This window comes from Pseudophryne corroboree, chromosome 3 (genome assembly GCF_028390025.1).
Source record: "Pseudophryne corroboree isolate aPseCor3 chromosome 3, aPseCor3.hap2, whole genome shotgun sequence".
Taxonomy (NCBI): Eukaryota; Metazoa; Chordata; class Amphibia; order Anura; family Myobatrachidae; genus Pseudophryne; species Pseudophryne corroboree.
Window position 1 is genome coordinate 80471683 of NC_086446.1, and position 15149 is coordinate 80486831.

General features: G+C 46.5%; 1 protein-coding gene across 1 annotated transcript in view; it reads right to left on the bottom strand.

Annotated features, from left to right (window-relative positions):
- Window positions 1–15149, bottom strand: part of LOC135054807 (NACHT, LRR and PYD domains-containing protein 3-like) — a 430555-nt gene that overhangs the window by 264675 nt on the left and 150731 nt on the right. The window contains exon 6 of the mRNA XM_063958167.1: window positions 9125–9226. Coding sequence (XP_063814237.1) covers window positions 9125–9226 — 102 coding nt within the window. The remainder of the gene's footprint in view (window positions 1–9124; window positions 9227–15149) is intronic.

Below are 15149 nucleotides of genomic sequence, written 5' to 3' on the forward strand. Positions count from 1 at the left end.
TAGACGATTTATCACTGGATTTTCGTCTATAGTGGTGCCCTTGGTGGGACTCACTAAGAAAGGGGCGGATGTTGCTCAATGGTCTTGTGAGGCTAAAGCGGCTTTTGCCCGTCTCAAAAGGGCATTTGTATCGGCAAGGTGCTGCGACACCCAGATCCAGAGCGTCCTTTTGTGGTGGAGGTGGATGCCTCTGAGATGGGTATTGGGGCAGTGCTTTCTCAGATGGGAGTGTCTGATAATCGCCTTCATCCCTGTGCTTACTTTTCCCGTAAATTTTCGCCTGCCGAGATGAATTATGACGTGGGTAACCGGAAATTGTTGGCTATTAAGGATGCACTCGAGGAGTGGAGACACTGGCTTGAGGGGGCTAAGTTTGTGGTCTCAATTCTCACCGACCATAAGAATCTGGCATATTTACAGTCAGCGAAGCGTCTCAATGCCAGGCAGGCACGATGGGCTTTGTTTTTTGCTTGCTTTAATTTTTTGATAACATATCGCCCTGGGTCAAAAAACATCAAGGCTGATGCGCTCTCGCGGAGTTTTGCTCCAATCCAGGAGACCACCGAGGAGCCGTTGCCCATTGTGTCCCCATCATGTATTAAAGTGGGCATTACCCAGGACCTCTTATCATTAGTCCTTAGAGCACAGGAGCAGGCTCCTCCAGACCTTCCGGTAGGTCTTTTGTTTGTGCCTCCTAGGTTAAGACAGCGAGTGTTCCTGGAATTCCATGCCAAGAAGTCGGCAGGTCACCCGGGTATTGCCAGAACTCGGGAGTTGCTATCTAGGGCGGTGGCTAAGGATGTGGATCAGTGGGTTCGGGCATGTGACATCTGTGCCCGAAATAAGACTCCTAGAGGGGTTCCTGTTGGCCCATTACATCCACTCTCTATCCCATCTAAGCCATGGACCCACATTTCAATGGATTTTGTGGTGGACTTGCCCAAATCCTCGGGGATGACAGCCATCTGGGTTGTCGTTGACAGGTTTTCGAAGATGGCGCACTTCGTTCCACTGGTTGGGCTGCCATCAGCCAGACGCCTGTCTGAATTATTTATGCTGCATGTTGTGCGTCTCCACGGGTTGCCACTTGATGTGGTCTCTGACCGCGGATCCCAGTTTGTGGCCAAATTCTGGAGGGCATTTTGTTCCGATCTCCAGATTTCTGTCAGCTTGTCGTCAGGCTACCATCCGCAGTCTAATGGGCAGACTGAAAGGGTGAACCAGTCCTTGGAGCAGTTCCTCAGGTGTTATGTCTCCAAGTGTCAGACTGACTGGGTTGCTCATCTGTCCATGGCGGAGTTTGCCTATAACAACGCGGCTCACTCTGCTACAGGGATCTCTCCCTTCCTTTGTGTGTATGGGCATCATCCTAAGGCCAATTCTTTTGACCCCCTGGACTCCACGCCTGGTGGTTCCTCGGTGGTTTCGGTCCTTAGAGGTATTTGGCGGAAAGTGAAGAAAGCCCTTGTGTCTGTGTCATTAGTGACCAAAAGGGTTTTTGATAAGCAGAAAAGACCCTGCAGCTTCAAATTAGGAGACTTTGTCTGGTTGTCTACCAAGAATTTGAAGTTGAGACAGCCATCTCATAAGTTAGGCCCCCGGTTCATCGGCCCTTATAAGATCACCAGGGTTATCAATCCGGTGGCATTTCAGTTAGATCTGCCCCGTTCTTTGGGTATCAATAAAACATTTCATTGTTCCCTTTTAAAACGGGCAATTAGTAATCCTTCTTCCAGTGGAAGACCTTCCCCTCTTCTGATACGTGGCCAGAGGGAGTTTGTTGTTGAAAGGATTCTTGACTCCAAGATGGTTCGGGGTCGGCTGTCATTTTTGGTGCACTGGAAGGGGTATGGCCCGGAGGAGCGGTCGTGGGTGCGCAGTTGTGATCTTCATGCCCCCAGACTGATACGCTCTTTCTTCTCGCAGTTCCCCGATAAACCCGGTGGTAGGGGTTCTTTGACCCCTCGTCAGAGGGGGGGTACTGTTAGGGTCTCCTGCCCTGTGCTGCCACGTCGTCATGGCAACCGGGAGACAAGTGCTAGCGGAGTAACCTGAGCGCAGCTGATACTCTGGTTCGGGTCTTTTGCTGTGCAGTGGTTACAGGCTCTGTGCACGGCAGGGGATCCGGTGCTGGTTTTTGTGCTCACAGTCTGTGAGGTCTGAGTGGGGCGTGGACAGCACCTGCTTTATAAGGCCTCTTCTCAGGTTAAGCAGATGCTGCTGAATCTTTGTTGGTTAGTCAGTTCCTGAAAGTTAGCCAGTACTGTGTAGCTTTGTATTTGTTGTTGCTTACTGCAAATAGGCCTGGGGATTTGGTACTACACTCTGCCAATCCAGACCTAGCAGTAAGACTGGAGTCAGTCGTTTAGCTTGCTGGGGTTCTTTTACTACTCTGTGAACTTAGCAAGTTTGCGGCTGTATTCTAAGACTTGCCTGCCTAAATCCTGTCTCACTGTGCAAGGTGTCAGGTGTCAGTTTAGTGGCAGTAAGCTGAACCTGTGCACTGCAAGTAAGAATTAGGATTGTGGAGACTCTCCTTGTGTCTATCATTCCATCTCTGACCAAGGAGTTTACTGCCACACCCGTTGGTAACCCTTTAGGGTTTTGCTGTTGCCCTTAGCAACAGCATTTCGGGTTCTCTACGTATTAAAACACAACATCTTGCTTTTCCCATCTGAGCATTACTAATACTAGGGAGACACCCAGTTCCTTCGCCTCTGGGCTTCTCTGTTCACTTTGTGTGTATTTTGTTACCCTATCACCTTCTGTGTACGTAATGTCATATTCCCCAGTCTGTCTGTGAGTTCATTTGTTTTGCATACCTATCCGTTCAGACACCAGTACATTCCTGCAGGCACTGGTGTGCATAACAGTTCAAACACCAGTACATTCCTGCAGGCACTGGAGTGCATAACAGTTCTGACACCAGTACATTCCTGCAGGCACTGGTGTGCATAACACGAAGTTTGAATGACCGCCTCAGAAAACCCTTAAGACGGAAGCTTCAAGAGCCACGCCGTCAAAGACAGCCAGGCTAGGTCATGGTAGACACAGGGGCCCTGAACGAGGAGGTCTGGGCATTGTGGAAGTAGAATTGGACGCTCTGACGATAGGCCTTGCAGGTCTGAGAACCAGTGCCGTTTGGGCCACGCTGGAGCTATGAGAAGCAGAATTCCTTTTTCTTGCTTGAACTTCCGAATTACCCTGGGCAGGAGTGACACCAGAGGGAACACGTACGGCAGCCGAAACCTCCACGGTACCGCCAGCGCATCCATGAATGCTGCTTGAGGATCCCTTGTCCGTGCTCCAAAGACCGGAACCTTGTGATTGTGTCGAGACGCCATCAGATCTACGTCTGGAAGGCCCCACTTTCCACTAGGAGTTGAAACACTTCTGGATGGAGGCCCCACTCGCCGGCATGCACGTCCTGATGACTGAGAAAGTCTGCTTCCCAATTCAGGACTCCCGGAATTAATATTGCCGATATGGCCGGTAGATGGCGTTCTGCCCACTGTAGAATCCGTGAGACTTCCTTCATTGCTAGGGGGCTTTGAGTGCCGCCTTGATGATTTATGTAAGCCACTGTGGTGGCGTTGTCCGACTGTGTACTTGAACAGGACGGTTCTGAATTAAATGCTGGGCTAGGTTCAAGGCATTGAAGACCACCCGCAACTCCAGAATATTGATCGAGAGGAGGGACTCCTCCTTGGTCCACCGCCCCTGAAGGGAGTGTTGCTCCAGCACCATGCCCCAATCTCTTAGACTGGCATCTGTCATCAACAGGACCCAGTCGGATATCCAGAACGGATGGCCCCTGCACAGTTGTTGGTCCCGGAGCGACAGACGGACTTCCGGAGTCAATGAGATCATTTGAGACTTGATCCAGTGAGGCAGGCCATCCCATTTGGCTAGAATCAGCCTCTGGAGAGGGCGAGAGTGAATTTGAGCGTGCTCCAAAATGTCAAATGCTGACACCATGAGGCCCAGCACCTGCATCGCCGAATGTATCAACACTTGCGGACGAGATAGGAAGCAACGAATCCTGTCTTGAAGTTTCAGGACTTTCTCCTGAGACAGGAACAACCGCTGGTTGTGAGTGTCCAATAGTGCTCCCAGATGCACTGTGCTCTGAGCAGGGATCAGGGATGACTTCTTCCAGTTGATGAGACACCCGTGGGCTTTCAGAAACCGGACCGTCACATCTAGATGACGCAGGAGAAGTTCTGGGGAATTTGCCAGGATTAACAAGTCGTCCAAATACAGCAGTATCCTTACCCCTTGACGGCAGAGTACCACCATCACCACCGCCATGACTTTTGTAAAGACTTGCGGAGCCGTTGTTAAACCAAAAGGTAACGCCCGAAACTGGTAATGGCAGTTACCAATCGCAAATCTCAGGTATTGCTGATGAGACACTGCTATAGAAATATGCAGGTAAGCATCCTGTATATCCAGGGAGACCATGAAGTCCCCAGGTTCCAAGGCCAGAACTAAAGAGCAAAGGGTTTTCATCCGGAACTTGGAAACCTTCACAAACCTGTTCAATGCCTTGAGGTTGAGAATGGGCCGGGAGGACCCATTCGGTTTCGGGACTAGAAACAGCGGAGAATAGTACCCCCGTCCCCTCTGCGCAAGAGGCACCTGTACTACGACTCCTGTTTCCAGGAAGGTCTGTACCACCGAATGTAGAGTGTTTGCCTTTGTCTTGTCCAACGGGACATCTGTCTGGCAAAATCGATGAGGGGGTCGGTTTTTGAAGGCTATGGCGTAACATCGAGTGTCGACTTCCCGTACCTAGACATCTGAACTGGTCTTCAACCATTCCTGGGTATACCCTAGTAGCCGGCCCCCCACCCTGGGATCCCCTAGAGGCAGGCCCGCCCCATCAGGCAGCAGGCTTATCTGTCTTGGAAGCTGGCTGAGGGGCTGCCCAGGCTCTTTTGGGCTTAGGCTTACCAGGTTTGGAAGTGCGGGCCTGCTTGTTGTATGCCTGACCTTTTGCTTTACCTGAAGGACGAAAGGGGTGAAAGGAAGTACCTTTAGCCTTCGACACAGAAGGAGCAGTACTTCGCAGACAGGCAGTTTTGTCAGTAGCCAAGTCAGCTACAATCCTATTTAAATCCTCTCCAAACAGAATATCTCCCTTAAAAGAGAGTGCCTCCAGGGTTTTTCTAGAGTCCAAATCCACAGATCAGGATCTCAGCCACAATATCCGGCGAGCCAGGACTGACGTAGTAGAGGCCTTGGCTGTAAGGATACCGGCATCAGAAGCCGCCTCTTTAATATAACGAGAAGCTGTGACAATATGAGACAAGCATTGTCTAGCATGGTCAGAGGAGATTTCAGCTTCTAACTCCAAGGCCCATGCCTCAATGGCCTCTGCAGCCCAAGTAACTGCAATAGTGGGCCTTTGTGCAACACCCGTGAGGGTGTAAATCGCTTTCAGACAACCCTCCACAGGTTTATCCGTAGGCTCTTTTAGAAATGTGACGGTGGTGACCGATAGAGCTGAGGAAACCCTCATCCTAACCGCATGCGAGTCCACTGGAGGAGGCATTTCCCAATTCTTAGACAGCTGCGGCGCAAGGGGATAGCGAGCCAGCATCTTCTTTTGAGGCACAAACTTCGTACAGGGGTTTTCCCAGGGTTCCTGACGTATATTAATTAGGTGGTCAGAGTGAGGTAAAACTTGTTTAATCACCTTCTGACGCTCGGGATCATCCGTAATCTGTAAATTAACTTAGTAGCCTTCAAAAGATCAGGAACATCCACATGTGAACCACCCTCCCCATCAGCCATATCTGAGTCAGAATCTGTGGGGTCAGTGTAAGTGCCGTCTTCATCCGATGAGGTGTCAGTAACAGCAGTGGATTGTGAGGAGACAAGTGCTCGCTTAGAGGACCCCTTGGACCTAGACGAGCGACGGTCAGACGTTTTAGTAGTTAGGGACTGGTTCAACTTCTTTATTTGAGCAGATAATTTATCCGCCCTCAGCGGGTTAGCTGCAGGGACCACAGACGGTTGCACCGGCATTGGGGGTCCCAAAGGGGGTGTTAGTTTATGAACTAGTGTATGCAGAAGCGTGGAAAAAGCGGCCCACGGTGGGTCATTATTTGCCCCCATTGCCACAGTCCCACTGGGGGGCAAGGCGCCCCCAGAACCAGAGCCCAAAGCTGCTATATTCTCCTCATAGGTATCTGCGGTTTCAGCAACACCGGCAGTGTGTTCAGCCCCAGAACCGTTACCCTCAGAAGCAGACATGATATAACTTGCAGTATCAGGTAACACAGTACAATTTGTCAGCAGCACGATACCTCTAGCCCAAACCCCTGTGCAGTGTAGTCAGCACCAGCAGAGATACAGGAGAGATATGGTGACTAAATCACAGAGAAATATACGTAATACAGTATATCTTTGTGAAAATCCTATATTAGATAAAACCTGACACACCTAGCCCCCTCAGGTTATAGAATATAGGGATAGCAGGTTGAGTGAAAGACACGAAATGGACACCACTCAGCTATCAAATGCACACACAAATAGTCACAGTTTGTACAATGCAGAGGTTATTACTAACAATAATACTGCACTGGACTAGCTTACACAGCTATATAATAGATATAACAGTACACAGTAAGAACTGGATGTATATCTCAGGGTAATTGTACTAGGAAACCCTGACTAAGTGCACTCTTTCTTAACTACCACTGACTAAAAAAGGCAGGTAGAATACTTAAGTGTCTTGTAAAGTCACAGCACTGGCAACCAGGCGGCTTTACATAGGAGGATTTGCCCAAGCATTCCCAGGAACAGTGAGCTGAGGAATAATGGCGCCGCAGACACTGCCATGTAGTGAGGGAGAGACAGATATGCAGCTCCAGGGCGGGAACATTTGCAGAAAATGGCTGGGGGAGGGGCTTCAGGTCCAAGCTCTATCCCCCTGCTGGCAAAACCACCGGGTACTGTGGGCTCTAATAAAACGGTTTATAGAGAAAACCTGACCTGTCCCATGCCGTGGTGTCCACTGCCAGCGTGCGCGGCCCGCCTCCCACTGACCGCGCCGGATCGCGATAAAGACCGGGTCCCGCAAGTGGGACCCACTTACCACCTCCAGAAGCGTGGCCACGTGATCCTGGAGAGACCCCATCGTGTGTGCCTGACAACAAGAAAACCGGAGCCTCCTGCTGTAATTACCCGGCAACCAGGGCTCGGGAGTGTACAGCGCCGCTGGGGAGAGCCGGAGCTGCAGCTGTGAATGTCCACTGACATGTAACACTGCTGCTGCCCTTGAAGTCTTCACTTTTTTCCTTAGAAAAAAAGCTCTTCTTAGGGCTGCCTGGAGCAGCCCCTCTGTTAAGTGCCTGCTACTGCAGCGCCAACTACAAAACTGAGATCCTGTGCAGGGAGGCGGGGTGATATAGGAGGCGGCGCTATGCATTCTGGGAACAGTCAAAGCTTTGAGCCTGTTGGTGCCTCGGATCAAGATCCTACTCTACACCCTATTGTCCATTCCTTGTGGAGCCCAGTGTACCCCGCTGCAGAAAGTGATATACCTGTAATGTACAGTCAGAAATCACAGACAGCAGATCAAGCATAAGTCACATACAAAGCAGAAGATACAAATTAACTGCAGTGGGCACTGATTCCAACTGTCCAGCGATTAGAGCTGGTAGAAAATAGCGCTGTGTATAACCTGACTCCAAGGAGGGGTATACAGGGAGACCAAACCCAGCATTCCTGGAGACCCGTAGAGTTGTTATAATGGCTACCAGCATCTCTGTAAGGAAGGAGGGTGAAGGAGGAGCAGCCCACAGTGGGAAGACCTCAGTGGAATGGCACCCTGGGATGGGGGAGTTACCACTAAGGAAGTGTTGCCTCTCCTTAATGACATCCACCACCAGTTCCCTGGCCTTAATTAATGTCCACAGCGTCGGTAATATATTTGCCCTGGTGGTCTAGTGAAGCCCAAGGCATGCCATGGTCTGGATCCATGTTAGCAAACCTCCGGTCCATCCCCCAGAACCGGAGGTATGGGCTGCTTTAACTGTCCCCCAGAGTCCAGTTGCCTTTTTATGCCCCTGTGGAAGGCTGCAGGGTCCCACTAAAATCGCCGAGCTGTGGATGGTGTCCACAGGACTGCATAGCGCTGCTTGCTCAGTTAAAGAAAAAGAAAAAAATGTTAAAATCAGAAATAAAAATAAAAACCTTGGGCTACAAACTGCAGCCCCACTGCTATCTGGTGACCAGCTCCTGCTGGCACCAAACAAAAACTGAAGAGCCTGAGCCAGGGGCATAGTCAGAACTTTGTGGGCCCCAGTGCTTCTAGAGAGACACTTCTCTGCAGCAGTTGTTAATTTTATGCTCTATAATAGTGCCCAAGTTCATATTCTGAACCATAGTAGAGCCTTATTTAATGTTATGCCCCATAGTACATATTAGTGCCCTAGTTTCTTTTATGAATCACAGTACTGCTTAAGTTAACCCTATGTCACATTTCAGAGCTGTCAGTACACATTATGACGCACAGTGCCCCCAATTCACATTATGATATATAGTGCTACTCGTTCATATTGTGCCTCATTACAGTGCCCAGGTTCATAATATATAACATTAAAATGTCCTTCAGTTCATTATATACCACACTACAATGTCCAGGGGCATACCCAGATATATTGCAGGCCCCAAGGAGAAAGTTTAAAAGGACCACTACGTACCACCCAATGGCCAAAAAAATATATAACACATGTAACTTTGACAGGGAAGGTGGCCCCTCTCAGCTCTGGGCCCCATAGCAGCTGCACTGCCTGCACCTATGGTAGCTACACCCTGTATATAACACGTGTAACTGTGACAGGGAAGGTGGCCCCTCTCAGCTCTGGGCCCCATAGCAGCTGCACTGCCTGCACCTATGGTAGCTATGCCCTTGGCCCGAGCTGTGGGCAGGGTATGAGCGGAGAGGCATCCAGTGCATCCTAGGAACTTGTAAAAAGCTTTGCTGATCGGTGCCTATTCTGGTCTCCACCAATCATAAACAAAGGTAACCCTGTGAAGACTATGGACCCTGAGGAAGAAAATAATTTTCCCAATTCTTTGTTGTTTGGGATTTGTAATATAAACTACTTACTCTAGATCCTCTAGTTTCTGACAGTGTGTAAACATCTCGGATATACTGTCTCCAGAATGACCATCATTTTCCTCATTATTCTGAAACTTGCTTGCAGAGATACTGAGGAAAACACAGAAACACAAACAGTTACTGCACATAATGAAACCATAAAGCACATGCAATAATTAGTATTATATAGAAATAGTATACACTGTGTGCCATAGAGTAGAATATAATTACATGCACACTGTGCTGGGGTAGATGATTAGTACCGCGCTGGATCACTATATAGGTTTGTCATTAGATTCCAGCCTCTGGCACACTGGCCAATACCAGGAAAGGTCAGAGGTGGCAGCAGTGAGGGAGGTGAGTACAGACCATTGCTCATCTGATGCTATTAGGCTGGGCATGAGGCTGTATCAGGCTCATAGGCGTGCGCACCACATTTTATTAGGGTGTGCACTGCTTGAGGGGTGTGTCTAGCACCGCACATTGGGTGTGTCTACCACTGCCCATTGGGTGTGTCTAGTATCGCCTATCTGGTGTATCTATCGCTATTGTACGTTATTGACCGGGTTGTCTCTGGATGTCAGAGACGTAGGTGAAGGACTCTTCTGATGTGGCTGCTGTCCTTACTCAGCCCCTCAGCACCATCCGCAGCCCTCATCCCCTTCCTCAGCCTTCATCCCCTTCCTCAGCACCATCCTCAGCCCTCATAAGCATCCACAGCCCCTCAGTTCCATCCTCAGCCCCTCACCACCTTCCTCAGCCCTCATCACCTGCCAAATCACTTCAGCACCTTCCTAAGCTGCTCATTGGCATCCTCAGCACCTTCTTCAGCCCTCAGAACCTCTTAAATGTTCACAGCACTTCATCAGCTTCCTCAGTGGGTGTACTCATGGTGAAATCTCCATCCTCTCCAGGCTCACCTCAGAGAGTAGAGGTCAGATGACAGTGCTGCTACGCTCTGTAGTCCTGGCCCATCATGATGTCGTATCTCATACTGTACTTCCCGCCGAGCAGGTCCGCCTCCCGGCACTAGCCAATGAACAGCTGCACGTGTGCCTACCCTGAGTGTATGTATATATATATATATATATATATATATATATATATAAAAAACACAGTAGTATCTTTATCTTGCGCCAACTCAGGAGCGACACACCGGGAGAGATCTTTGTTGCGAGACCTCAAAAACATACAGAGCTCCGTGGGTAGCATCAGAGAGAAGGCTGCCTTATTGGCGCAAGTTCTTCCGCGGGCCGCACCTCCCCTCTGACGCGCAACGCATCATGGGGCACGTCTGTTTTCCTCTGACGCGCAACGCGTCACTACTACTGGGTAATCTCCGTATGTAGCGCATCATGGGCACGTGACGCGACACGTACACCTTGATGCGCACCCCCACGTGGTCTCCATCGTCTGTTTACCCATTGCGCAAAGCGCGTCATGGTCTCCTAGCAACCTCTGATATCAGCCTATGGCGCAAAGCGCGTCATGGTCTCCTAGCAACCTCTGATATCAGCGAGCCCACAGACAAAACATCGCCTGTAGGCTTCCCCTCCACACTGATCCAGTATGTATAAACTGAGATCCAATATTCTGTCATTAAACAGTATATTCTCAATTAGAAATGTAATATATATGTATCTACTAATCTGCCGTTCAGAGAGCATTATAGGGAACATATTTAACTTTAATTGCAATTAATTTAGTGACAAGGATTTTATTAATTTATTAATTTATAGTGTGTTTACTTGTCATTCAGAGAGCATTACTTTGATATGAACTCATTCAGTGACATGAAGTTTATAATGGAATCACTTATTTCCCCTCTAGGGAACATTTTTCATGGCCAAAAACTTTATTACTTAATCACTCCTAAGTACTTAAATTATGTATTAATGTGTACATGTGACTATTAGGGTTATAATGATTTTTGTAGTGAATATGTGTGTATTTTTGTTTGATAAAGGTGAAAAGAAATTTATTTGATTAATAACTACCACATTAAGCTTCAAAATATAATGGGGGATAAAATATGAATATGCCCCATACTAGGGACCGTTAGCTGCTGTAATTAAACTAGTGTGTGAAAAAAATTTGTGCATCGTTATGATAACCTGCTTACAGTGTGCATCTTTGTGATAAAAATATATTTGCTTCCAAAACTTTTATGATAAATTGTGTGTCTTTAAGATAACCTGCTTACAGTGTGCCATGAAATTATATTATGTCCCATGATACGGACCGTGTGCTACTGTGATTTGTCTATGTATCAATTGTGTAGTGCTCTGTGTAGAATAAAGAGTGAGGTGAATTGTGTATTAAATTAAAAATACACTATAATTGGACCTGTTATAGAAATTATGGGAAATATAATGTAGACATATAGTTATTTCCAAACTTCCTATAGGGGGAAGATAAATGATGGTACCTTGAACTTTCTATTGTCTATTCAATATGGTCCCATATATATATATATATATATATATACACACAGATGTCGGCGGCACTCACGGGCTTTTCAAAGCCAAAAGACCAGACCAGTCAATTAGCGCTTAACGTTTCGGTTTATTTCAACCGTCATCAGAAGCATGCTTCTGATGACGGTTGAAATAAACCGAAACGTTAAGCGCTAATTGACTGGTCTGGTCTTTTGGCTTTGAAAAGCCCATGAGTGCCGCCGACATCTGTGTGTATATGTATGCTGTTTGCTGCGGAGGGCACCCGGCAAGTTGAATCTCTTGGAAAAGCAGTGAGTGCCGAATATCTTGTGTTTATATATATATATATATATATATATATATATATATATATAAACTCCTGGTTGAAAATCTCATCCTATTATATATAATCCCATAAATATATTTTTACTTTCAAAACTCTCATACCAGGCGATAAAAGGTGGTAACCCCAATCTTCTGCAATGTGTGATCCTAATTACTCACGCATTACAACGTGCAGACACGAAAAAATGTACTGTATAGGTTACTCAAAAAAAATAATAATAAATATTATCTCATACCAATTTTTCATTTCCTTTAGTCCTCAGTAATGAGGAAGATTATTATTCCCAATTAAATATGATAGAAAAACTGTCTATAAAGGAAATGAAAAATTGGTATGAGATAATAACACTTGAAAAATATATTGAGGAAGGGAGAGTCCCTAGGGGACTACGTATATTAAAAAAGCCAACATATGGTATACAAAATGATTCCTTTATGAAAAATTGGAACGATATCTTCGGAGACTGTTCTAAGAAACTGATGGGATTACTAATAGTAGAGAGGAAAAGGGATCTGACTAAACTAGAGGAGGAACTAATGAAACTAGAGACTTCGGTCACCAGATTTGAAACTAGCGAAGAATTCCTACATGATGTTGGTAGACTTCAAAATCAACTTGACATAACTGAAAGGGAAATTATCTAGAGAAAAAGAACAAATTCTCTAGGGACAAGGAAGATTACCAAAAAAGATTGATCTTTGATTGGGCAAAAGATGCTAGACTGAATGATAATCCTGTTGTACATCATGCCCAAAAACGTGGTATCAATTCATACCAACAAGAGCGGTATAACCACAGAGACAATCAAAGAACTAATCCCAGGAGGCGAGATGGTCACCATCAAGGATATGGAGATAGGAGAAGGTCGTCTTACTGTTCTCCATACCCTAACAGATATAGAAATAGAAATAACTCCTATCGTGACCAGAGAAGAAGGCGCCGCTCCTCGAATAGATATGACACTTCTTCCACACTAACAAATATGAAACTCTTAGGTCACCTTCACCAAATGGGCCTAATGACCATTTTTTAGGAGATGGAACAGATTTAGCCACTCCACAAGGCAGAAAAAGAGGCCTTGGAATGGAAGAGGCAAAAGAGGGGGGAGAAAAATCCCCAAAAAGAAGGCGCCTATTGTTCCACCTGAAAATGGGATAAAAACCGGGGTCATCAACCTCTCAGGTAGAAAACTATGCACACCACAGACAGCGCTATTAAATAAGGGATTGAAATTCGCACCTGACCAACATGCGGACAAGTTCGATGTGTTCATTGATCAAAACAAATATATTAGGTCTCTTACATTACAGCGACATTTTCTAAAACACCCTCCAGTAGTTTCAGCTACACAAGAATCACAAAAACCGCTAGTAGCTCCCCCATCCAAATTTTACCCGGTGGAATCAAGGGGAAGTAATGTAGATATCTTTTACGAGCCAGTCAAAGATGATTTCAGGGAATTAAAAGTAAAAAATAATAAATACACTTCCAATTTGAATCCAGAAGAGAAAAAGGCTTTAAACCAACTTAAAAAAGAGGATAACATCATTATTAGGAGTGCAGATAAAGGGGGAGCAATAGTTTTACAGGACAGAACTGACTACCTCAAAGAAGCATATAATATACTTAACGATACATTAACTTATATCAAACTTGAAGAAGACCCCACAAAAGGTTTTAAAGAAGATTTAAGAGTCCTTTTATATGATGCACAAAGAATCAATGTAATATGTAAAAAGGAATTTGACTATTTATGGGTGGAACATCCAACCACCGCCACTTTTTATCATCTTCCCAAAGTCCGTAAAAATATACAGTTTCCCACAGGAAGACCAATCATCTCGGGAATAGATTCCTTAACAGCGAATCTTTCACATTATATTGATTTAAAATTACAATCCTACGTGAAAACCTTACCTTCATATCTGAGAGACTCTACCAGCTTGCTACAGTTGTTGGACGGATATGTGTGGGACATTTAGGAAAGATGGCTTACAATTGATGTACAAGCCTTGTACTCCTCTATACCCCACGCGAAAAGGTATTGAAGCGGTGCGGTCTTTCCTAGTAGCTGATTTAGAAAAATCAGAGGTAGAAACCAAGTTTATTTTGGAAAGCATAAACTTTGGTGAACCTTTGGATGCCCTCGAGGTTTACAGGAATTGGCCAATCTTGGATCGCTTGAAGTTTCTCGGGGTCCATCTCCAAACCAGAACCGGATACAATATACCCCAAGAACGGGATGGATTTAACTTCAAAGGCGCACTTCTCCAGTTTGCAATATAGGTGATTGGTACGGAGACGGGACAAGACCTCTTTCAGCCTGAACTGATGTTCCTCCAAATCATTTGCGAAGATAAGGATATCATTGAGATAAACCACAACGTGACGATAAAGGATGTCTCTGAAGATTTCATTCACGAAGTGTTGGAATACTGCTGGAGCATTGCTGAGTCCGAGAGGTCCTGAAGACACTGGATGACATGGCCTTGTGCAGCCTCCTGATGTTCAAGGCGGGCTTCCAGTTCTTTCATTCGCCTAGTCCCTTGGACTTGATCTCCGACCAGCTCCATTAGGTCAGTGCTTACTGTCACAACTGAGGGCTGGTGTTGGTAGCGGGAAGCCTCAGTTGTAGGGGCTGACGGGTACTGGAACTTAGGAGGTATTATGGGACTCCTAGACATGTGCAAGAGCTGCAGCACCAATGCCCGAAGGCATGACCATGACAACTGGAGTTGACTTTAAGGGTTTTATTAAATAATAAAAGTCATCAAAGGTACAACAGAACTATAAACGGGAAAAGAGTCTCTGGACTTAAACTGGCTTGAGACCAGAGCTTGAAAGAGTAATTGTGGGTCTTTAGTGATGCTTGAGAACATTGAAGAAATATAGGAATGATGCTAGAGATCGCAGGTTAGCACTTAGCTATAATGTGGGACACTGAGAACCACGTGAACAGGGTTCCGCTGGAGAATAGCTACTGTTAGCCAAACCATATACTCTGGCGACACAGGTGCAATAGCAGGAGAGCCTAACTGCACCACAGAGAATTATCACAGGAGAGGCAGGCTGCACTGCAGAGAGTTATCACAGGAGAGGCAGGCTGCACCAGAGGGAGTTATCTCAGCAGAGGCAGACTGCACTGCAGAGAGTTAACACTGGAGAAGCAAACTGCACCGAAGAGCATGGACACAGAGGTGAGTCTCTAGTGAAGCAGTAGACTGGAAGACAATTGAAGCACTGACGATTT